This window comes from Oryzias latipes, chromosome 10, assembly GCF_053564925.1.
Source record: "Oryzias latipes strain Hd-rR chromosome 10, Olatipes_Hd-rR_3.1".
In the NCBI taxonomy this organism is placed as follows: domain Eukaryota; kingdom Metazoa; phylum Chordata; class Actinopteri; order Beloniformes; family Adrianichthyidae; genus Oryzias; species Oryzias latipes.
This window is the reverse complement of record NC_136246.1, coordinates 31,432,950-31,457,633: the sequence shown is the minus strand read 5'-3', so window position 1 is coordinate 31,457,633 and position 24,684 is coordinate 31,432,950. Positions and strand designations below refer to the sequence as shown.

At 39.7% G+C, this 24,684-nt stretch overlaps 2 protein-coding genes across 7 annotated transcripts in view; one reads left to right on the top strand and one right to left on the bottom strand.

Annotated features, from left to right (window-relative positions):
- The window catches only part of rell2 (RELT like 2), a 19,226-nt gene extending 9,578 nt beyond the window's left edge, over positions 1–9,648 (top strand). The window contains exons 4-7 of one of the 2 annotated variants that reach the window (XM_023959383.2): positions 1,060–1,122; positions 1,418–1,481; positions 4,281–4,457; positions 9,044–9,648. In XM_023959383.2, coding sequence (XP_023815151.1) covers positions 1,060–1,122; positions 1,418–1,481; positions 4,281–4,457; positions 9,044–9,164 — 425 coding nt within the window. In that variant the 3' untranslated portion in view covers positions 9,165–9,648. Of the gene's footprint in view, positions 1–1,059; positions 1,123–1,417; positions 1,482–4,280; positions 4,458–4,532; positions 8,238–9,043 lie in introns of those variants that run through there. The other variant, XM_023959382.2, reaches the window with a different exon arrangement.
- LOC101165900 (F-BAR and double SH3 domains protein 1) lies at positions 7,708–24,684 on the bottom strand. Of its 5 annotated transcripts, none has more exons than XM_020706810.3 (21): positions 24,565–24,684; positions 22,692–22,783; positions 22,524–22,569; positions 20,833–20,906; positions 20,307–20,451; positions 20,094–20,230; positions 19,045–19,108; positions 18,426–18,554; positions 17,428–17,550; positions 15,983–16,078; positions 14,447–14,563; positions 13,006–13,110; positions 12,561–12,716; positions 11,268–11,396; positions 10,991–11,074; positions 10,759–10,894; positions 10,464–10,561; positions 9,920–10,045; positions 9,688–9,844; positions 9,558–9,613; positions 7,708–9,476 (listed from the first exon to the last, which is right to left on the bottom strand). In XM_020706810.3, the coding sequence occupies exons 1-21, from the start codon at positions 24,583–24,585 to the stop codon at positions 9,423–9,425; spliced, it is 2,145 nt and encodes a 714-aa protein (XP_020562469.1). In that variant the 5' UTR covers positions 24,586–24,684; the 3' UTR covers positions 7,708–9,422. The 5 variants fall into 5 exon arrangements, with proteins under 5 accessions (XP_020562469.1, XP_078810532.1, XP_078810529.1 ...); XM_078954406.1 differs by having other exon boundaries at positions 9,929–10,045; XM_078954403.1 differs by having other exon boundaries at positions 9,688–10,045.

Genomic DNA, 24,684 nt, shown 5'->3' with positions numbered 1-24,684 from the left:
CTATTTTCCACGTCACAAATATGGCTGCTTCCGGTTCACAACAATACAAAAAAAATACAAAAAATAATGATTAGTCAGAAATACATTTTTAAGCTTAAATCTTTTTTAATCTCCTCCATCATGAGAAAAATACCACAAGAACATGTTGAAAACACCAAAAACATGATTTTTTTTTTTTTATCAGAGTTAATCTTTAAATTCAATGGATCAGAAGAGATTAAATCAATAAAAGCTAAAACAAAAAAGGTTTGGAAATACAAGGAATCCTCAAGTTCATTTTTTGTTTTATTAAATATAAATGTAAAACCAAATCCACCATTTGTTATAAATAACATCACAGGAACAAAGGACTCTGTTTATTTAATTAAAAGCTTCTGGTTCCGAATATTTTTGTTAATATATTTTGTTTTTTGTCACAGATATGTGTGTTTGTCTTTGTAAAAAGCGAGCAGTCCAGCAAAATTTCATTTAAAATGTACTTAGTTGTGTCTATTGTGGGTCACAATGTGCAGACAGATGTTGACGTCTCAAAACAACAACTAGGAACTGTTGTTAACATTATTACATGTGACTCACAAGCTCATTAGAATACCATTGGCGTGAATCAGACAAATAACTGTGTTTAAATGGAACAGTTTTGACAGAAAAAAGTCCAGTTTTTTAAGCTAAAGCACTGAAAGACACATTCATTTATCCAAACTGAACAGATTTTTTTAAGTTTGCATCTATTTAAAAACGTTTTAAAAGACTGACATTTTCCTTGATCTAATTCACATCAGATTATTGCTGCTTTTTCATGACTGCAGGAAGCAAACTGTTTTACTTTTCTTATGCTGATCAAATGAAGTAGATGGAAATGATTTGCATTTATAAACTCTGCAGTGTCTCATTTATATATTTTATATATATATATATATATATATATATATATATATATATATATATATATATATATATATATATATATATATATATATATATATATATATATATATATATATATGTGTGTGTGTGTGTGTGTGTGTGTGTGTGTTAAATTCCGGTTTGTCTGTGTTCCAGATGAATATGAGGGGAATCAGGACACAGTGGAGCAGATCCTCAAATGTATAATTGAGAATGAAGGTAACTGATCCTAAAGTCTCATCAATTAATGTTCAGCTCTGTTTTTTTCTTTATTGTGGTCTCCTTTTTCTTGATGCATCTAAACCATATTCATAAAACAGTTAAAATTCTTCAATCAATCCATATTTTATCCAATTTCATGTGAGTCACTGTTGGAGACTAAGAAAAGAAACATAGATGTACTCGTGTCACTCATTAAGGCAGGAATCTGAGTGAACGATTGTGTGTTTTTAAATTAAACCAATGGTTTCTGCCAAAGTAAAGCAGTGATTTTTTTCTCTCCTTTCATCTCCAGCAAACATGGAAGCCTTCAATGAGCTGCTGGGGAACCACAATATCTGTGTGCTTCATGATCCCAGGTGAGCTCCGCCTAAAACATCTGCATTCAAATCTATTTCTGTCTGTTTTGTTCTTAGATTATGTTCGGGATTGAGTGGTTAAAAAAGTAAAATTACTAAAGAAATACCAAAGCAGGGGTCTGCAACCTGATGCCCCAGAGCCCAATGTGGCTCATTCAACCCTTTAATGTGGTTCTCTGGTTAAAAAGTAGTATATTTTTGGACTAAAAGGCAAATCAAGCAAAACAAAACAGTAACCGACTAACATTACACCAGGCAGTAGTGATGATAATACTGCAGCATCCTCCAGATTTCCTCAACTCCCCTTTTCCCCCTGTCTCCAACATCCCTCCCTTCTTTCCGCCCTTCTTCTTTTCCGTCCGTTTCAACAACAAAGAACAAGATACAAATTTAATCAATATAAATAAAGTTTAGCCTAAATTACAAAAAGGATTTGTACAAATATACATCTTGTGTGTCAGAAGATCCAGATCCCCCTGTTGTAAAAGCAAAATATGTCCAACACAAGAGGCCTTCATCTCCTATCTGTGTGCTCAGCTGGTGGACAGGACAAGGAAAAAAACAAACAACAACACTATTTAACTCATTCACAAACAGTTGAAGGACAGCATGGATCCCTTCAAGCGGCCCTTGACTACAGTACCAAGCAGTACAGTACAGTACCAGATCAAGCCGTGGGGCTTTGTTGCTCACCAAAGTCGTAGGTAAACATTTTGACAGATCTTTGAGGGCCGTAATACACGGAAAATCAATTGAAGGTCAGTTAGCTCACTCAGTTCTGACTTACGAATTTCTGGCTGAGATGCAACAACAGCGTAAGACAAATTGTGCATATTTCTTTTCACTGCTGACATTGCACTATTTAGCACAGCATTTTCTGCATTGAAATGATCTAATTTGGTACAGAGTTCTTTTATTTTGAAAGGAAATAATGTGAACCTCTTTTTAAAAGTTTTTTTTAATTTTTTTTTATTTAAAAAAAAGCTATTTCTCTTCATTTTTATGCTTTATTTATACTATTAAAAACCATGGTTCATTTATATTTTTCATAACCGTAACAATAACATAAATAGAGCTGTGTCTTGTTTTGTTGTCTTTGTTGTAGTTGGTAAGAAATAGAACCACATGGCTCTTCCAGTGTCGAAGGCTGCAGACACCGGAGGACGTCAGGTGGTTTAAAAACAGACATGTAGTAAAAGCTGAACATGCAATACACACAGATTGTGATAAATCTAGTTAGGTCACACATAACCAGTTCAGATAAAGTGAACAAATATAAAGAGCTGGTGTGAACAAACTAGAGGAGGTTCAAGAAGGTTTGGCAAAGGCAGCGTCTGATCACCAAACAAGCTCAAATGCAAGTCTTAAAGATATACTCCAATGAAAACGGTGTTTTGAACATGTAGCATTTTTTTCATATATAAGGAAATTAAGCTTAAAACTGCATTTCTGAGTATTTATTGATTCAAATGGCTGTGAACCGTGAGCAGATGAAAAAAAACAACTGTACGGCTGGATAGCTTTTTGTTGCACATGTAAATTAGGGGAGAGCGTGTAAACAGATGAGTGACGGGAAGTGGGGGCAGGCTTGCTCTGCGTCAGCCGTTCTGCCCACAACTCAGAGGTGAATTTCTGATAAACTCTTGCTGTTCTGCAGAAACTATGTCCCAAAATGTACGTTTAAAAAAAAAATTAAAACGTATTTAGCTAAAAACGGCATAATCAAAATTAAAAGACCTGTGGAGGCGCTTTGATCAGAAGATGATCGGACTGGAACTTTAAGGCCAAAGGGGAAAAAAAATTCAGAAGCATCAGTGTGACTGAAAGTGTCTGTGTTGAGATTCAGCAGACGAGCCCTTCAAGGAGAAGGCTCTGTCCTTCAGAGAGCACAAAGGGGGAATTACATTTCAGAGGGTCCACACTACTGGAAGTGCATCGCTGGCTGTTTCCCATCATCCCACTGCTGCTGCAGCTTTCTCTGAAAAGAGTCAGCTACATTTAAATTATTTGCTTAGGTTTACCAACTGAAAGTGTCAACTGCATTTGACAAGCTGGAGAACTCACAGTTTGGTTACTGTTTCTTAAATGTTTAAGTGGGGAAAGTTCAAACAATGAAAACATGACAAAAATAATGTCTATATCTGAATTCCCTTACTACTCCTTTGCCTCTAAAGGACCATATTGTTTGGGACGATCCAGTGACTTGCATTTCAATGCGATTCAAACACATGCTCACTAATTCTCCTTCTTGTTTCACAGCAAATATGACGTCACCCTTTGGTCGACGTAAAAACCAAATAAATATGAACATTTTACCAAGACTATGTATGAATCCACTGTGTTCTGGTGATGAAAACCTGGATGATTTATTAAAAAGTTAATTTACATACATTTATTTAAAATGACAACTCGTTCAAACGCAATGCATTGTGGTCTATATTCGCCAGTCTAGTGAGAATTGATGCACCCTGGTTTTCCCAGGGCACAAGGTTTTGGACACGCCAGAAAAACGGCGAATGCTCTATAAAGTGAACTTATTAATGAGTATTGAAGGAATTCAATCACTACCAATGATTTTAAGACATAAAGACTAAATACTTTACCTTCTACAACACTATTTTTCAATAGTGTGAAAATTCTGCTCAATAATTAATTGAAGACTTCTGCTATAATCCCATATTATTCCTTCACTATTTAGGTGTTTTGGGCGCATCGATTTTTTGCATGAATGTCAGATGTTAAGCTTGTTATCTTGTTGTGAAAACCAATTCAATCCAGTTTCTTGGTGTGGATTTTTAGGCTACGAAAGGAATCCATTGCAGGCATCCCTCCCCATCTCCACACAGTCCACTCCGGCACCAACCTCAACACCTGCCACCTCTGTGCCCAGGTTCGATCCAAAAAGGGCCGAAGACAAAGCAGAACTCCCCGCTTCAAACAACGGCCCAAAGAGCAGACGGTGTTCTCCGTTGGAAGGTAAGGACATTCTCCCCTTGCTGGTCCAAGGAAATAAAATGTGAGAACTTGATGTTTGATCGTTGGTCCCTGTAGATTTCGGGTGACACACACTGATAAGAAGCTTTTTGGAGGCCCGACTCCATTGGCGTCATTTGGAGATAATTTGGACCAGTCACAGGACAGCGAGGACAGAAAGGACGCCGAGTACAACATCAGAAGTATGTTTGGAGAAGCTCAGCCGCCATCGGAAGGCATCAATGGAGCTGCAAGCGCTGGGAAACGGAAGAAGAGCGTGAGCATTTTTGGGCTGAGGCGTGGAAGTGACCCCATAGGTATGAAAGCAAAACCAGGTATGGGCAGAGCGATGGCAGATTTCAAGTTTGCTGTTCACCATCCACCCGCAGTTCTGGAGGAAACTCCGGAGGCCGAGAACATTGGAGAGGATTGTGAGTCTTCCACAAAACCCGCTCCCAAGCTTGACGTTTTAGCTAAAAGTGATCCTCAAAAAACAGGATTGGCTGATTCACTGTCCATCCAACGCGGGGATAGCAGATCTGATTTAGATCCTCAAGAATGCTCCAAACTAGGTACAAGTCAAGAACCTCATGTGAGCATGACCCAGTCTTCTACAGGAAACACTGCAGCCCTTGCCCCAAATTCCCTTCCCATTCTGTCTGAGAGAACAGTAAACATTGAAAACAATGTGGTGAGAACAATAGAGATTTGTGATCCTGGACCACTGCAGACTTCAACACCCATCAGCCCTGTTCCAGCATCCATTCCCAGTGTGGGCCCTAGTGTCCTTGCCCATCAACCTCAGCATCAATCCACTAAGGTCTTTTCCATCAGCCAAAGTCCCCCTGACCTGAGCTCCAGCTCAGATGTGGAACCAGGGTACGGGGCTGGTTTCCGGTTCATTAGTTTAGGTTCATCCCCTCCATCTTCCACCGCAAACAAAACCTTGTCATCAGTCTCTTTAGTAAAAACACCTACCTCCTCGCTGGCTGAGTCACCAAGCCCTAAAAGTAACTTAAGGAACTTGCGTCCTGAGGTAGAGAAAGCCAACTTCTCCTCCACTCTTTCACTGAGTCTCCCAAGTGGACCAGGAAAGACAGACCAAGAACCAAACCCAGGTGCTGGATGTGTCCAAAAAGGTCTGAGTCACTCTAAAAGTATGACACCTGCGACCAACGTGGACATCTGTTCAAGCTCAAAGGAACAGCAAACAGACGGAGACAAAATCTCAAAGACTGAAATGAGGAGACCTGGAATCCTAAAGACATCCGAACATTCTCCACCTTCTGGTCATTCGTCTCCTGATCGAGCTTCTACGGACAGACTGAGCATGGCGCCTTTGTCACCTTCACCCACTTTGTCCCCATCGCTACCTCACGGCGGCAGAATGAGTCATGTAACTATCGTCAAAGCTAGCCCTGACAGCAAGAGGGAGTTCTCTGTTGTCACCATGGTGGAAGACAGAGAAGTCCCTAACGAGCAGGAAGACATTTCTGTTTCTGCAGGTGTAGGGTCTAAAAGCCAGAGCAGAGAAACCTTAGAGTCAACAGATACCCAAAAACCGGAGAAGGACCACGTCAGAGACAACAAGGAAACTGAGATGTTGGAAAAAACAGAGGAGTGACGCTATAGTCATGCTAATCCCACAACTGTGAACATGCTTTTGATAAACTAACCAGAGCTGTTCATACGTTTGCTGGACTAAAAGCTCCGAGCAAATATGATGCTTTTCTTTTTCCCACCAATCAGTTGTTCTGAAAAAAAAACATAATTTATGCACCAGCTTTATGTCCTTACAGCAGATCATCCATTTGACCCTGGAGAACCAAAGTAGCTAGAATTTGACCGCCGTTTTTTTGTGTTCAGCAGAAGTCGTAGACTGAAAGACCAGATTTTATTAGTTATTTCGCAAATCTTTTTTTTTTTTAACCTTTTTTTCCCCTCCACCACAAAACTCACCAAAATTTGCTCACACCTAGTACCCAGTGACAATAAATTTGAGGTATTTTGCCAGTTTATGACCAAGTGTGAAATTTAGCAATTTTCACGTTTTTACACAACATGGGCACAAAAAAAATAGAACTTTGCTTGAGAAATCTTCACAAAATTTCACACACACACCACCAGATTAAGTCTACAACTTCAGTCGAAGTTTTATTGACCTTTGACCTTGGGAAGACTTAATCTTGAATAAAAAAAAAACAAATCACTTTTAGTGCCAACTGCAATTTTAATTATAAGTCTGTGGCCTTCTAACTACTCGAGCATCATTTGGAAGCTACAGGAGAGAAAATGTTGGAATTAAAAACAGTAGATTTGGAATGCCGTTAGCATGGTAAAAGTGGCTTTTTTTAAATTTAAATTCATTACATGAATCATTGGCTCAAGCTAAACTAAATCATATGACATACGATATGAACATTATAGTAATGTGGGCATGGGGAACAAAAAAAAACTGTGTTGCTAAGGAAACCCAAAATTTTACTTTTGCAGATTCCTCTAAAAGTTACACAGACCTGTTCGTCACCCCCAGGCGACCAAAAGATAAAATGGTTGCTATGGAGCTAAAAAACTAACAGGAAAGCTGTCATTGTGAAAAAACTTTTTTTTCCCCCTGAATTTGTGATGTGCAGCTCTAACCAGGGTGGGAGAGGCAGAAGAGGGAGAAAACAAGGCAAATGTGGCCGCTGCTCAGGCAGGTAGGGTGGGTCAAAGAGGGGAGGTGGGGGGGGGGGGGGGGGGTAGCCCCTGTGAACCATTCAACGCCACCTTCTGGCTTTTTTTTAGTTTATTTTTTTTTTTGCCCCAACCAAACAACAAAAGCAAACTTAAAAAGCTCAGAGGGAAATTTCTTTTTTGTTCTCCAGGGTTAAACATTTCTTTGAGTGTTCGTTATGTTTATGGGTTGTTTGGAAGCCTTTTCTCTTGAGTTTAGTCTGAAAATTTTCTTTATTATTTGATTGCACCAATGAGTCAGGAATACCCTGCGAAATTAGTTCATAGCAAAGAAAATAAGAAATTAACAACCATGATGCTTCCACCACCAACAGATGAAGCAAAACCCTGTGCTTAAATTTGATTTTATTTCTCCAACTTTAAAACCAAAACCTATAAGTTCTACACACATTGTGAATGTTTTCTGAGATGACACATCTCTCTTTTTGAGCCATTCTTGGTGGTCCATGATGATGGAGATGATTTGAAATACCCTCAAAGTTCTTCCAATTTTGCAAAAATGGTGATTTCAGATAAGTTCTTGATTTTTTTTAGTTTGACAAGCATCAACAGGAAATCTTCAGCAAGTGTCTTTTGTTAAAGTTGATACTAGGAACATTCAATAATCTCATTAAATTATACTATAAGAAGGCACTTAATAAAACCTACTGTGAAGATCCTCTGACTAAATATTAACACATCTTGATTCTTGCATTTTGAACCCAGTTAGAGATTTTTCTTCAACTTTCTCGTAATTTTGTGCTCCTGTTGTACACATTTTGTATATTTTAAACACTCATTTTAAACAGTTGCACTGAAACGGAATCGGAGGACATTTATTTTCATCTTTGAAGCTGCGCTGCTAAAGTCACTTACGTCACCATGCTGTTCGTTTTTAAATACATCAACAAAGAAAAACATAATTCTGACATGAGGACTCGAGATTTGACCTGGAAAAAGAAAGTGACTTGTTTGCATTTATGCCGTTTCCCAACACACTGCCTTTCATGTAACTTTCACTTCCTGTCACATAAATGTTTGCTTTATAAATAAACACCTGAAAAAATGGTCTGTTTTTGTGAGAATCACTGTTGTGCCGTAGTTTGTGTTTTGTGTTTAGTGTGTGGATGCTAAAAAAAACCTCCAGGCACTTCATGATCAAACTCTGCTTGTTCTAATATTTCTTACCTATAAGTGGGTTTTTAACATTTTTGTTTGGTTTTCTGATTTATTTATTTTACCTGAAGGTTTTCGAACAAGCAGAACCAGAAAATCCAGTACTAACAATATCCACATTAGCATTTCACTTTATAATAGAAAGAAAAAAAACATTTAGATGCAGAAACAACAACTTATGAAAAAGGACACAAACATCAAGATCGTAAAGTGAGTAACATGAATTAAGACCAGAAAAGCAGCAACACTGTAGTAAAAATGGAGGAGGTTACCTGTTTAGTAGTAGTTTGGGTTTAGATCGGTTAACTTACATGGAGCTGGTTAGGGTTTGTATGCAAACTCACATCTGTATGATAAGATTCAATGTAACTTCAGTCCCATCCTTTGACTGTATAAGAGAACTGAGTGACCTCCCCCCCCCCCCGCTGGCGTTCCAAACAGGAAGTTGCGCCAAAACGCCAAAATCTCATAGACTTCTATAGAGAAATAAACAGCTGTTAGTTCGTCATTCTATTGGTCAGAAGAACCATTCTTGTCCTGATATCTTTTTTCTAACATGTTCTTACTAATTCTCTTTTTTTCTATGATATTTTAGTCAAGTTATAGACTGACCAATCAGATACCTCGATAAAAGTAGTTGGAGCCTGATGGCCCCCACGTTTAAAACATTTGACAGATTTCTTGTTGCCTGATTTCAGGTGTGGCCTTCCAACAGGCTCATTCTTGGTTGCCATAGAAACGAGGGCAGACCCGGACAAATCACAGCTTACTGACGATGTCAGGTCCCAACATGGCGACGTCCATATGGCAAAACAATAGATGGATCAACTTCATCTGGTTGGAGCAGGAAGTAAAGCCTTTACTCAGTCCAGTTCTCAGATACAGACAATGGTCCCATCTGAGGCAGGTTTGGAGCTCCGTCCGCCGTTTTGTTTGCAGCTAGGTGCTCTTGGAGTTTTCCTGGGTTTTGCTGTTCCATGCTGAAGCTTCAGTTGATCCAATAAGTCAGAAAAATGTTTCGTTTTAAAACAGAACTCCAAGCAAGCATGTGGTGACCAATGAAACTTCCCTGCAGTCTCAATGCTGAGTTGAAGAAGGTGTTTCTGCTGGAGGAAGAGGAGGCGCTCTGCACTGAAACAGCAGACAGAAATGAGCCGTTAGTTTCAACTAAGCTGTGTTGCCTTCATGAGTAATTGTAAATCAGAGACATACTGGTTTTATTCGACCACTGGGGATCTGTGCAGGAGTTTGAACCTTGACAGAAGCTTCTGAGGGAACGCAAAATAAATTCCGTCACCTTTTACATTTGTATTAAAGAAACACAAATATGAATCAGATCTACCTGAAGTGTGGCCTTCAAGGTCCGAAATCACCACAGGAACTGACTCTTCAGTCTCATCGCCACCAGCAGAAGTAGCACCAGCTTGTGAACTGCCACCAGGAGGTGAAGACATTGGTGGACGGGTTGAGATGGAAGACTTAGATGGACTTTGGTGAGTCTGGGAAAAAAAAAAAAAAAACGCATTGACACATAAGACAAACTGAAGCAGCTTGGACCAGTTTTCTCCAAAAACCTGTTTCACTTCTTCATCATCTTTTTCCTGCAGCTCCTCCTCTTCCTCCTGGAGAAGCTCTACAACCAGAGATGGGAAGACACCAATCCGGCCATCCAGTTCTCCCTCCCAAAATCCATCATCCACCTAATAAAAAACAACAAAAACACTTCTCGTAATGCACACATAGCAAGTAAACAATTTCCATCTGTGGAGTAGAAGTCCAAGCTGTTTGGAGTAAGGTCTAAAAAAAAAGGAGAATGGTTAGACAGGTGTCAAGGTGTCCTTAAAGCAGGGATGGGCAACTCCAGGCCATGAGATGTGTCTGCATGATTTCCAGGTATCCAAGCCCTGCTCATGACTGATGACCTGGTCCAGGCGTTTCCAGTCAATTAGAAAATCGCCAGAGCAGGGTAAGTTGAAAAACATGCAGGAACGCGGCCCTCGAGGCCTGGATTTGTCCACCACCTGCCTTAAAAGTATAATGTACCAACGTGACGTTTAGATCAAACTGGAGCCAAGAAAGTATAGCAGCAAAGCCAAGAGTCGGTTTAACCGCACTCACTGCCCCGCGGCGACGAGTTAGACGAATGAGCGCCCCCTCCTGGAAGGAAAGCTCCTCTGCACTCTGACCCTGGTAGGAGTACAGAGCTCTGGCTACACCTGAGAGAGTGGGAATAAATTAAATTGATCAGCAGACTATATAGAAAGAAGACCTACAGGTAGAATTTAAAAAAAAAAATCAGCTTTAAGTCTTAATTCTACTGGAAAAGTACTGAGCGTTATCACTGTTGCCATAACAACTAGTTTTTTGTCAGTTCAAGCCTATATGTACATCACTCATACAGACTCTCACAGACCTCTGCCCTCTGTGATCCCGGCGGAGGACTTGGAGCTGAGTGAACAGTTCAGATGAGGGGCACCCCCTGCTGGTGAACACAGGAACTGCACGTGGCGCTCGGGGACATAACCCACCTGACCACACGAGTTACACACCTACAAATGACACGTCACTTAATGCCGAGCACGGATGTAGCCCAAGCAGACAAAAACATTTAAAGAAAATTAAAAATGCTGCCGCTCTAGTTGAACCTTTAGCCAATCCTCCATATCTCCATCTTCAATCACCTGTAGCTCCTCCCCTTCGTTAATTGACAGCTCATCTGATTGGCCGGCCTGCATAAATGTGCAGAGTTCTTTAAAGGTTCACAGCAAAAAGCTCCAGATATTCATATTTATCGATATACATTATGTGTTTTAGGATTTTTTAAATGTTTTTTGCACTACAGCAAACAAATTCTATACCATGCATGCTTGAAATTTTAAAATATAGACAACAATTCCTGTCAGTTTGATCAGTTTCTATAACCTGGAAGCTGTAGAGAACTCTGCAGGCTGCAGGGACGACGCAAACTCCAGAGGAAGAACTCGGCTCTGCAAAAATGTCTCCGTTGTCATCGTTATAGTCCTCAAAGTCGGTGAGCTCAAACTCCTCCTCCTGAAAAACACAACAATCATCAAACTTTTCTGCTGAACTCACACCACTTCTTATTGGCTAAAAAGGTTGTTTTCTCTTTTTATAGAAATAATTAGAGTTCAGTGGTTTCTTTTTTAAAAGATTCTTTTCTCGGACCGTCCCACAACAGTCCATTTTTAGATCAAAACAGGTTCAACTGATTAAAAGCAACAAAAATATTACAAAAGAGTTCTAGCACACTGTGTAAATGCATGTTTTTATTTAGGATGCACACATTTTTTCATTCATGGCCCATTTTTTTAGAACATTAAAATCCCACTCCGATCACCTTTGTGTTCGCATTGGTCTTTAAATTATAATTATACAATTTTTTTTATTGTTTAATGTACATAGCAACCCTGACCCCCCTTCTGCTCCCCATTGATGGGAGCTCTCTGTTTACAGGCTCTCCCGCTAGCTTACAGCCCCTCACACCTCCAACTTGGAGCTATCCAGTCGTACAGTACTTATCCAGATTCCAGCTCAGATGAGGCAAACAAAGACGTAAGTGGATCTATTTCTGCATCAGAATGGAGCGGAGCAGGGAGCTTGTGGCCCCCCGTTGGTACAGCATATGTCAAAAATGACAAGCTTTCAGCAGTATTTTTTCATCCTGATTCACAACAAATTTTAAGCCTCATTTTCTTTATTTACATCCTCCATCATCCGAAAAATGGCACAGGAATGTGTTAAAACGACAAAAACCAGCATTATTTTAGGAGTGGGTTTTAAAGCTGCAGCGTGACATTTGAACTGAGACGTCCAGCAGATTCTCCACTGCTCCGCCTAACAGGTGGTTCTTTTTCTATAATTGTATTCCTCTTTGTTTTGAGGCACTTTATTTACCTCAGACCTAATTCTGGGAATTTCCCCAGAATGTCGTAGTCTTTTTGATTGTGATTGAATGTCGAGCAATCTTTCTGTTTCAGTCTCAATTTTTCTCACAATATAAATCCAAAATTCTGACTTTAAAATTCAAATTAAAGCTTTTGCCTCACACTTTTCCCCCAGAAGTCTTCCTTTCAGTTCTGAATTTTTAATTAATATTCCCAAAAATGTTTCAACTGTTTAATTTATGTTTAAGCTTAGAAGTGATTTGTCCTCTGAAATACAAAGCAGATGCTATAAGCTGGTTTCTTTGCTCACTGTGAAATCTTCTGTTGACCTCCTCTGCTCACTGAGGCGCCTCTCCCTCTCCAGCTCCTCCTCGGCCTGCTTCATGGCGGCGTGGAACCAGCGCTCAGTTCCACTGACGCTCTCTGACAGCAGAGCCAGGCGGGCCTCAGCCTTCACTCTGCTGAGCTGAGAAACCCAGCAAACCACAGACACATGCAACAAACTCAGAGCTTTGATATTCTTTGATATTTCTGTTCAATTAAACCCCAAAAGATACAAGATTTATTTATTCTTAATGACATTGTATTAATATTTCAAAACACACATATAAACAGGATTGGGACTCCTTTATTTACAGACTGCTGCAGTTCTGTGTCTGCTCTTTTATTCGGACATGAAACACATTCCGGGAACCCAAAAATGTGTGACATTTCTAACCGTTTTGTGAAGACTGAAAATCCTAAAACCTCCCAACCTTGGCTTTTCTGACACTCTCCTGAACTTCTGCGATTTTCTGCTCCACACTGAGGCCGGTCTCTCCTGACAGGAGCTGCAGTCGACTCTCCAACATCTGCAGAACCTGAAAAAATTAAGAAGAGAAATTAAATGTTTAAATTAGAAGCTGCAATTAAGAGTTTCTCATCTGAACCCGTTAAAAACCCACTCTGATGAAAATCCTGTTTTTTGACATGTTACGGGTGACGGGAAAGGGGGGCGAGGTTGCTAAATGTTAACGGTCCCTCATTTCAGAGGTGAATTTCTGATGAACCCCTGCAGAAACTATGTCCTAGAAAACAACACAGGTTTTTGGATTTTGGCTAAAAGTGGCTTAATCTTAATAAAAAGACCACTGCTTTGAAAATGGTTCAAAAGAGGATCAGAGTGGGGCTTTAACTGTGAAAAGAAAAAACTGTAAAAATGGTCTCCCTTCAAAATGAAGTGTGATGACTTGATGACTCATAAACATTTATCAAACGTAAATTTTATTTTAGTGAACGCAGACAGACAAAACAGATTTTTGGGCTTAGTTAAAGCTGAACTCAATTCTGTTTTATAGCTGCAGAACATTAACATATCTGCAGACTCTATTTCAATCAAAATGTTTGTCTTAAGGTGAACTTTTTGGGTAACAGGCTGCTTTAACTAAGTCATTTATGAGTTACTCAGCCGTTACTTTACAGGGATTTTACTGGCTCTAATTATGTAACATTAAAAGTTTAAACCATCCGCCACTTTGGATTATTTTATTTTTTTGTCTTTTAATCCTACGATAGAGTTTTAGTAGTACAATTACAAGATTTTAATGTGTGAATGAAAAGGAGAATAAAGGCTGCAGCTGTCCTCTACACCCAAACGTGTCTCTGAGCTCCTTATTTCACATATGAAACTCTGCTTTATCGACACCGAACCCCAGAAAGCAGAATACACTGAAAATAATCTGATTTGGAGTCGCCAAAAGGTTCAGAATCTCTTTGTTTTTTAAACCTATCCGGAAATAGAGCTTCATAAAAGGCTCCACATATTTCATCTTCAAGCTAGGCTTCGATAAACAGAAAACTTTTGTGTTTTTTCCTTGTTAATCTATGACTTTTTTGTCCTAAATTTACAAGAAAAAAAACTCGTAAATTTATTAGATAAATCCTTGTTAACTTACCAGAAAAAATCTCGTAAATTTACAAGTTTTTAAAAACTCATAATTTAACAGTTATGACTTTCTTTTTCGTAAATTTACGACTTAAAGTCGTAATTAAATTTTTTTTTTTTCCGTAAACTGGCCCTAAAACTCCGTCGTACAAAAGTCACATTTAAACCAGATTTAGTGTTTAATTGGAGCTACAGCCGATGCTGAAGTTTGTATTTGGGGTAAAAAAAGACGTGTGTGTAACATGTATCAACTGTGAAAAAAAAAGTCTCACTCGCTCTCCATGAGCAACTATCTTGTGGTCCTTTGCAGCCTTGGTGGCCCATTTCTTGGCCTCCTTGACCAGACAGCCCCCCTCCCCAGTCGTGCTGCTATCCTGCAGAGAAGAAACCTGTGGGGAGGAGAAACCTGCAGGTTTCTAAACTTGGAGAGGACATAAAAGTTGACTCACGAAAGTAAAGACAAAACCCAGAAGCTTTTGCATTTCTTAGATGACATTCTTTATGGATTTAAACACCAAATATTCATTCACTCACCAAAGATCAGTGTCACATCTTGCATGTTTTATTGTTGATTGCAAGAAACACCATCCTACTAAATTGGTTTAGGCCCCGCCCACCAAAGCAAGCTCAGTGGATACTGAAGCCGGCATGATCATGTCTATTCATAATTCTCCTTTATCACTTGATAAGCTGAGACGTCATTAAGCGCACCTGTCACCTCATGTAGTTTGAGGTTGTTTTTTTCTTTGGTTTGGTACAGAGAGGGTGCACAGGTCACGGTATATTTTGTTGACCGCCTTTCGTGTTTTTGCTTTTGATCGTTTGCATCTTATGTGTCATCTGTGTCAATGATGAAGCGCAATAAATCAAGACACAACTAGTGGACTTTTTCGTCAAATTTCGTCAAATTCACCTGCTCCTCATCAGCCACTCTACATATTCTTCAGATGGACCTCCAGCCGATGTCAGACTATTGTTCACCTCCTGCAACAATGTTGGCAGTTCTATCAGAGCTGAAAGTAATTTTTTATGTGTCCTAATCCTCCCGTTCTCCCTTCAAAGAGCCTGCCTGGCCCCACAGTGGCCACCCGCCAGTTTGCTCCCCTGCCTGCAAAATGTCCAGCCCGCCATCCTCACTCTCTACATCAGTTGAAAATAAACCCTTGAGTTCAGTTTTTGTTAACTATAGTTCCTGAAAAGGATTCAACCTTTAAGGTAAATCGCAATAATATTGATGAAACCTCAAAAGGCTATTGGACAGGCTGTGGACAAAAATGTCTTTCATTAAGGTCAAGACAAACCACTGGGTTACATTCTACATCATTTACCCAATTATATACATCTTCTTCTTTCTTCTTCCTCTTTTCCCATCAGGGGTCGCCACAGCGAACAAGTCGCATGGTAAATTTGGCAATGTTTTACGCCGGATGCCCTTCCTGACGCAACCCTCTCAAAGCAACCGGGCTTGGGACCGGCACAGAAGTAGAGAAGGGAATAGGGAGCAGCCCGGATTCGAACCCTGGTTCCACGGATGGAAGGCGCCGCAAACCAGCACGAGCTAATTATATACATACTCAGTAGATATTAAAGAATAATGTCTTCCCAAAAAAAGACCTCAACGACCAAAGATATAGCCGGTGTTTTAAACAAATTAGACCTTTAGGAAAGAGGAGGTTAAAAAGGAGTTCCACAAAAGTACAAAAATAATAAATGTACAACAACAAAATAAGTTTATGTCGTTCATGCATCTGTGAATATCTATTAACATTTGTTCCCACAAATGCTGTAAAGCAGAAGCTCATGCTGACCTTGTCCCGTGGAGCAGGCTGGAAGGTGAAATCTGGTGTTTTACTGAAGGAAATTGATTCTTGGAGAAACTCTTGAACATTTCTGTCTCTGGTCACCTGACAGTTAAAAAAACAACAACAAAAGCGTGTGTTATTATTGAACAGAAAGCATTTTCAATTTTACTGCTTTGCAGTGAATTTTCCAGAGTGGGAAAATTTCACAAGTCAGTTCCGGTTTGAATTTTTGTCAAACTCCGTCTGAGTTATTTTATTAAACTTCTAAAAGGAATTATTTTGTGCGTTTTGCAATGGCAGCCCACACAATGCCGATCCATGCCATGTCGGGTTACCCAGTAGCTTCATCATGTTTGCTTGTTCTCAGAAAGGTGATGGGATTCTGCTCCTCTCCTTGCCTGTTCTAAGGAGGTCACCAGAATGCTCCTCTGCTGTCTGACGAAGAGGAGGGGTACTGGAAACGCTTCATTTCTGCTCATCTGCACTAAAAGAAAAAATCTCCTGGGACTCTCCCCTTCTGCATGCCATTCCAAGGTTGGTGGGGAGAGTCCACTTTTGCTTGCCCCTTAAAAGGTCACCTGAATGCTCCTCTTCTGTCTATCTAGTAGAAAAAGGGTATTGGGGACACTCTAAATTCTGCTCTAAGGAGACCTCCAAGGACACTCCTCTTCTGCATGTCTTTCTAGGAAAGTTAGTGGGGACTCTCTTCTGCTTGCCTCTTCTGAGGAGACTACTGGATGCTGCTCTTCTGCATACCTAGTTGGAGAAGGACACTGGAGACACTCCTCTTCTTCTCACCTGCTTTTGGGATTTTTCCTGGGGAACTGCTCTTCTGTGTATCTAGTAGGAGGATACTAGGGATGCTCCTTTTTTTCTCATTTGCCTTAAGGAGATCTCCTTGGACACTCCTCCTGGATGTCATTCCAATGAAGTAAGTGGGGACACTTCTCTTCTGTCTACCTAGTTGGAGGACAGTGCAGACATTCCTGTTCTGCTCACCTCCTCCTTGCAGTTGTCCTGGGACACTCCTCTTTTGTCCATCTGTTCTAAAGAGGTCACCAAGATGCCGTTCTTTAGCCCCATGTATTGAGAAACTCACAGGGTTGCTCTTCTTCTGTTTTAACTGTTCTAAGGAAGTTGCCGAGGATCCACTTCTTTGTCCACTGGAACACTGCTCTGCTAGCTGCCTTTTTAGGGGATCACCCCACAGGCTGCTCGTTCTAAGGGGATAGCCCATGGCCATGGGTCGCCTCTAAACCCCTTTCCCGATGCTAGCCTTTTGTTTGGATTTCTAAAGAGCCTTTCTTCCCACCCAGCATCATGTTTTGTTGTCTTCAAGTCTGTCTTAATACCTACGGTTCTTCCATCACTACCATTTCTGACAACAATACTATCTCAAAATGGTTAGATGGTTGATTAACGAGCATAAGCGTTACACACAAAACACAGACCTTGGTTACACTGTCCCATGTGCTGATGAACCGCTTCTGTATGGTCAAGCAGGCGTCCATTTCTGTCCCACACAACAAGGTAAAGTGGTGCCTTAGGTCATCATAAATATCCCCATCCATCTGCTGAGAAAGACAAAAGAGAACAAAAGACATGCTACTGTATTACTGGTGTTGTGAGTGACTCCCATTGACTGTATCTGAGGACTGGAGTGAGTGAGTGTGACGTCACCCATAGAAAATGATTTATTTCTGGCTCCAACCATATGAAGTCAATTCAGTTGCCATGTTTTTTTTAGCGATATGGACGCCGCCATGCTGGAACCAGGCGACTTTAGTAAGCAGTGATTTGTCTGTTAAATGTTTTAAACTTTCAACGTGAGACCACATAGTTTTCTCTAGGCGTCCGATTGGCCAGTTTATAACTTAAATGGGTTGGACTAGAGAGAAAATAGGATTATCAAGATGTTGAAAAAGGTATCAGATCAAGAATGGCTGTTTATTGCTCTATTGAAGTCTATGGGACTTTGGCTTCTTGGAACCAGCGGATGCTTCCTGTTTGGAACGCCAGCGGGTAGCAGTCACTCATTCCAGTTCTACTATACAGTCAGCCGTTCCTCTCATCATTATAAACACAGTTAACAATGTTTGGACACAAAGGTTTGGCCAAGCTTTTGTGTGTTCTCCAAGAGAAGGATCTTCATAAATGTTGGTATCTGAACAAGTATTTGTAAATTCAACGGGTTTGTGTTATGCAACACCTTTGTTTGTCTTTCTTCTTTACTGGAGATGCTCCAGAGTCTTTATTTTTTTAATCTTCTCTCTGAAACTGATGAACCCTGTTGGGTTCTGATGAAGGAGAATCATTTCCCTTTGTGCATGTCTACCAGCAGGGCTTTTACGTACAAAATGCTTCATGCAGTTGTTGTTTAATTGCTTATGCACAGACTGACTGGTTATTTTGGGGATTTTCTAATTGATGAGCTGTTAAGAGACCTCACCTTCATAATGAGTGGTAGGTCATGTGAGTGGTAGTGCTGTTGATGGGCGTTGACCGCAGCCACGGTCAGCAAGTACTCGTTACGGATTTCGGTCAAACGGTCATCACACTCTTTAAGCCTGGCATTCAGCTGCAGACACATAGACATATTTGGTTATCAGAAGGTCGTAACTGGCACAAATGAAACAATGTTCTAAAAAACTGTGCAGCTTGGAGACATTTTCCGTAGTTGGTGCGATCCTATCCAAGTTGAGGCATCCTCCCTATCCTCAGGACCAGGGACCTGAAATTAAATGGCTTGTGATGGTCCATTCCGCCCAGCTAAAGAGCAACCAGTGTTTGGACACTGATGTTGGATTTGAACCCGGCAGCCCCTCCATTCCACCTCTGCCTGTTTGACTGTCCTGTTCATTGCTAAAGCAAAGAGTATCACAGATCCAACCTGTGATAAAGTCCTTTTCCAGGCTTTGCCATGAAGAAGTCATAGATCCAAAGGTGAATCCTTAGATAGTCAACACTAAATATGTTTTGTCAACATGCGGTTTCAGGAAAACAGGAAGATAGTGATCAAACGGGAAATTTAAGGGTAAGAAAAAAAACAATTTTTTGCATGTCCATACTTTAGCGCTCATCTTCTGTATCCCTGTTTTGAAGTGGAAGATCCCATGTTCACTTTTCCTGGCTCTGGAAAACAAAAAAAAGAAATTGACTTTTTCCTCAAATATTTCATTCGACCAATGGGGATAGATGGGGATAGAAGATGACAGCAAAGGTAAATTGTGTCAGTCTCAGAGTAACAGAGGCCGAATCCGATTTCATTCCCTGCCCCTACGTTTAATCCCCCAAGCAGAGCCTTCAAATCCGGACATTACCACCAATTGATGACGTCATGAATATTCCCCGGCTTTCTACATGAGCGCTTAGCTGCAAGCGCTCGGAAAATACGCAACAGTGGTTTCACAACTATTTTAAAAAGTAATGCAAAAGCAAAAAGTCAAATGGACACCTGCACGCCCTCGTGAATAAATACATTTCTCTTCCGCTTCACATGCACGACCAGGATCCGCCTTGAAAAAATGAGTCTGGACACCACTACAGCTCCTTATGCCCCTACAACTGGAGCAATAGGGAGGAGTCAGAGGGGTAGGGAATGAAGTCGGGTTTGGCCAGAGTCTAAAGCTACGTTCACACTGCCCTCGTCAACAATCATTCAAGAGGCCACTTCCAATGAAAAGTCTATGTAAACGAGGCAAAAACTCACGTTTTGGACTAGGACCATTTTTTGACTGTTTATACAAAACATGTGGCTATGGAACACGCGTTTTAAGTTAAACCAGGTCGAACTTTAATCCATAAGGGATTTGGTAATGAGGCCCCCTTTAATCTAAGGAAGTTGAAAATTGATAACGGAGGAGAAGTTTGCCGTTTGCTTCTATGACACCAAGTCTTTCATATATTTGAGAAGAGCTGTGAAAGGAAAAACTTGGAGCGAGATTTGGACCACTTCCAACCGTAACAGGGGGACATTCTCTAGTAAACGATAGAGAAAGGAAAGAAAAACGAAGAAGAAGCCCATCCCTGCTTGTCCAGTGTGAACACCATGGACGGTACACATTCAAGAATCCGTGCTTGATCGCCCTTCAAATGAGGTGAAGTTCAAGGTCCTCACTTGATCTGTGCATCAGCAGCTTTCTCTCTGGCCACATCAGTGATGTGAATGAGGTGATGGTAGCTTTTTTTGACCCCGTGCAGCTCCCGTAGTGCATCCAGCACTTCACCCTGCACCCGCTGAAGTCGTTCCAGGCCCTAACACACAAACACCTGCATCAGTGAAAAGCAGGTGCTGCTATCCACAGATCAATGCGTCCTTTTACCCACTCACCCTCTTCACGCGAACGTCCTTGGCGTTGTGGAGACTCCTGGAGGCGTGACCGGTCAGATTGCGGTACTGTTCGGCAGCAGACAGTCGAGTTGCTGCGATTTGAGCTGTGGCATCGACCAGAGAGCGCCACGCGCAAAACACGCTCCTGAAAACACGGAGTTACGACAAATGTTCTGAATTCAGCCTCAAAGAAAACCTGTTAATTGTTGCTTTATATCAATAAACTGACATAATCTGTCACGTTTTATTTTCAAGTTGTTAAATTTGAACAGGCTCTGAAGAGGTTTCCATTTGCCTTAGAATTTTGTTTTTAATTTGATTTAAAAATCTGCATGAATATTTTTTTCTATGTGAAAACCTGTTTCAATAACTTGATTTACAAAGTAATTCAGGTAACAAAGTTCCTCTCTCCAAAGTTAAGGCAGATTTTGCTCTGCTTTCAATGATTATTCGCACCGAATAGCTCAAACTAGTCAAGGTAAGAAGTTGTAACATCCGTATGAGCTTTGTGTTTGTGTATCGTTACCCAGATGTGACGGCGTCCGTCGTTCCTCTTTGCCAGTCTCTCTTTTGATGCTGGATCGCTAATCTCTGAAGAGCCTAAAACAGTTTCCAGTCCAAACGCAGTTGGGTCACATGCAGACGTCTAAATTATTCTTTAATTCAGAAAGGTTAAATGTTTTAAAGGTTTTAAAAGGTTATTAAAAGTTCAGGTCTAAATGTAGAAATAGAATCAGGAGTTTGTTGAATTTCTCCATTCTAGTCTGTTTCCAGTTCATAGTCTTAGGAGGGTCTCATTACTAGCTGCTAGGTCATTTAAAATGTTTTTTTTTGGTTTGTTTTTCTTTTAGTAGGCTTCACAGTTCAGTTGTCATGTTAGTTTTATCTTTTTTAACTTTCATAATACCTGCATATAAAAAATATTTTTCTGCAGCATCATTTTTGAGACGCATTTTACCCAACTTTTTTTAATTTAATTATTTTATGTAATTTATTTTTAATTACTTTAAAAATAAAGTAATTAAAAATAAATAACTTTTTCAATTTTTTTACCTTATTACCTTATTACCCTTATTCCTTATAACTTACTACTTATTAATATATATATATATATATAACATTTATTTTTTCTGGCAATTATATTTGTTTTCAGAAAATAAAACTGCAGTCAGAGTTTAGATACAAAACCAACATAAATTAAAAATATGTTTAAAATGATTAAAAAATAGGAACTTTGAATTTGGCATTTTTTTAAGGTCAATTCCACCCCCCCTCCAACACACACACACACACACACACGCACACACACATATTCATTTATGTGATGTCTGCACAGACATGACACATTCTGCACCGAGACGTCAGTATCTCCTTAGAACATTTGTTTGCTTTTGTCATGTAAAGGAAAAATAAGTTTATACTGTATGTTTTCACTTCAGAAACACTAAATTTCACTGATTTTTTTAAACTGGTTCCTTGTTTAAATATCTTTTTTCACACAAAACCAACTTCCAAGTAACTTTTAAGTTTGAAACATCTTATTTTTAGCAAACAACAAAACACGTTTTTTGTTACTTTGCATAATATTTTTTAGCAGATATTTTATCAATAAAAGGTATTTTGTCATTTTCTTTTTCCCCCCAAGAAACAAACTTTCTTGATTGGGCAAAACTGAAAAGTTTTTAGGACAAACTGATCTTAGTGTGTAATTCTAATCTAACTTTAAGATGATTGTGGTACAGAAAAAAGGACGATGAGACTGTTATAGAGCTTAAAATAGGATAAATTGGGGTAAAAGTGTATATTTTAAAGAGTTAAAGATGAAAAACTCTTATTTACAGACAAACATTTCCAATAATCAGATCAATAGACCTAAATATGAATGTTTATGACTACTAGATGTATTTTGTGTCTTAAAAGGAGAGCATCACATTTTATTTTAGGAAATCTTACCAAGACAAATTCTACCAGTTCTATAAGCTGATTTCTTCACTTAAAAAAAAAAAAAAAAAACATCTTCTATTCTATATTTTCTTAACGTGTTTTAAGTTGGACTCAGCTGCATGTGAGCTGAAGGAGGGAGGACCAGGAAAAAAAAACAGCCCTCAGATACAATTATTGGATCAAAAATCAATTCAATCTGAGTGTTTTCAGTAAACGCCGTTTGTTGCCGGTAACCGAGCAGGTAGTGAACAAAAATAGCTTCTGCAGACGCACCTGACCATACTCCTTCTCTATGGCGGCTCTTTGCTTACTGAAGGACCTGTGGGAGCAGAAAAAACCAAAACAACATCCAAATCTGTAATTCAACGCCTCATTTTTTTGTTTTTCTGTTTGTTTTCATTGCTCTCTCTGGCTGGCAAATAGAAAGGCGCGTCTTTCTACCTGATCTCCTCCAGCAGTTCGATGTCCTGATGCTGTTTGGTCTGCAGTTTGCTGAGCTGCTCTGAAAACACCAGCTTCACCTCTTGGATCTCCTTGAACAAAAACAAAACGAAACCAGTTCAGGTTTGGGCCACTTGAATGGTCCCATGATCTGGTTTCAATGGCTGGTAATGACTGGTGTTATTGCTGGAAATAGCATCATAAAAAACATGGAGGAAATGGCTTTAAACTGACTGTGAACTAATCTTCACGTACAAAAATCTGTGAGTTTTTTGGTGCAAATATTAAAAGTAGAATGATTTAGAAAACAGATTTTAGCAGAAAAGGCTGAAGATCTCCATCATCCAGGTCAGTCTAGTTCCCCGGTTTTAGGAGAAATTGCACCAACTCCTATAAAAATGGGTGTTTCTAGTGTTTTGAATGTGTTCCTGTGACATTTTTTGGATGACGGAGGACATATAGTACCTTAAAATTGAATGTCTGTGTATTTCTTTATTCAAGCAGACGAACAAATAAGCTTATTTGTGGCGTAGAAAATAAGCTGGGAGAGCCACAAGTTCCCTGCTCCGCTCCACAATGGGAAGGGGAAGAGGGGGTAGGAGGCCCGGCCACAACTCGGAGGGGAATTTCTACTTCTGCTCTGCAGAAACTATGTACTAGAAAAAGACACAGGTTTTTTTATTTAGGCCAAAAATGGCATCATAATAACTTAAAGACCAGTGGGAAGACTTGGAAAAGAAATGGAAAGATCATCAGCAGGACTTTAAAGGCTTGAAGAACTGAAAAAGCGACTTGGATGAGCAGAGAAATGTTTTCTAAATGGACTTAATGGATTCTGACAGACAGAAACCCGCCGGTGTTCAGTTCAAAGCATTCTGATTTCTGTTCTGTTATTCTCTGTTTTACAACAAGCCAAAGTTTCTGGTTTTTGATTCAGACCTGCAGTCTTCATGCCAGCAATCATTCATATTTTCCTTTTGTTTGGCTGGGAAATATTCGGGTTTTAGAGCAGTAACTCTGTTATAAATGTATTTTTTATGTCATTTTCTTTTCACTAAAGAAGGTTTCCTCACCCAAAATTGTTTAAAGCTATTTAATCCCCCCCCCCCCCCCCCCCATTTGGTAGACAACAGCAGGAAACAGTTGAAAACAAATCTCACCAACACGTTAACATTATTCTGAGTTACCACTTTAAAATAAAAAAAGGTTTAATTTGAAAACATTAGAATAAGTATAACGGGTATATTTATTTTTAAACTTTTTTATTTAATTTAGTAGAAAAATCATCTTATTTGCCTTATGTGCTGCTCACCACAGTGATAGGCTGTCAAAAGAAGAAAAAGAAAACCATGCATTTTATTTGATTTGAATGAGCATCAGCATTAATGAGTCAGTTTAGGAGATCACACTTGAAGTAACAGTAAAAAAACTAGCAGGAGCTGCAGTTTCAGAAGAAAATGCAGGATTGAATGCTGTATGTGTGGGGAAAAAAAGCTAAATTTGCTGAAGAAATGGCTGAACTAATAAAAATGTGTTGGCGAAAAATGTGCGAGCCGGGTCTTGAACCGGGGACCTTCTGCACCAAGCCTTTTTGGTACCTAAGGAGCAAAAAAAAAAAAATCCTGGAAATCCTAGAATATCTCAAAAAGTTCAAGGTTTGAAGGACCAGACGTCATGGCAGGAATAAACTGAGAGCTGAACATTTGAATAGTTGAATGGATATAATAGGTGAAAAAATGTAGATGGAGTTAGGTGCCGAAAAAAGGCGGAAGATAATATAAGAAAAATATTAATAAAGAGAAATAGGAAAACAAAACAGGTAAACGTTCTCTCTTCAGCTTTTCATTTAAGTTATTCATCTGCAGGATCTTACCTTTCTAGGTGGTGGCTGCATATTTAGATGCGTCCTTCCGTTGTGTTTTTTTGAAGCTTGCCGTCAGCTGTTACTTCCTCAGTACTTTTTGTAGACTTGCACTTGTGCAGCTCTTCCTCC

Coding starts and splice junctions, on each gene's coding strand:
- LOC101165900 (XM_078954403.1), bottom strand. CDS start 24,585: ATGCAGCCACCACCTAGAAAG. Junction 14,564..15,982: donor AGCCTGCTCCACGGGACAAG/GTCAGCATGAGC, acceptor TCCTCCCCACAG/GTTTCTTCTCTGCAGGATAG. Junction 13,111..14,446: donor TAGTTGCTCATGGAGAGCGA/GTGAGACTTTTT, acceptor TAATTTTTTCAG/GTTCTGCAGATGTTGGAGAG.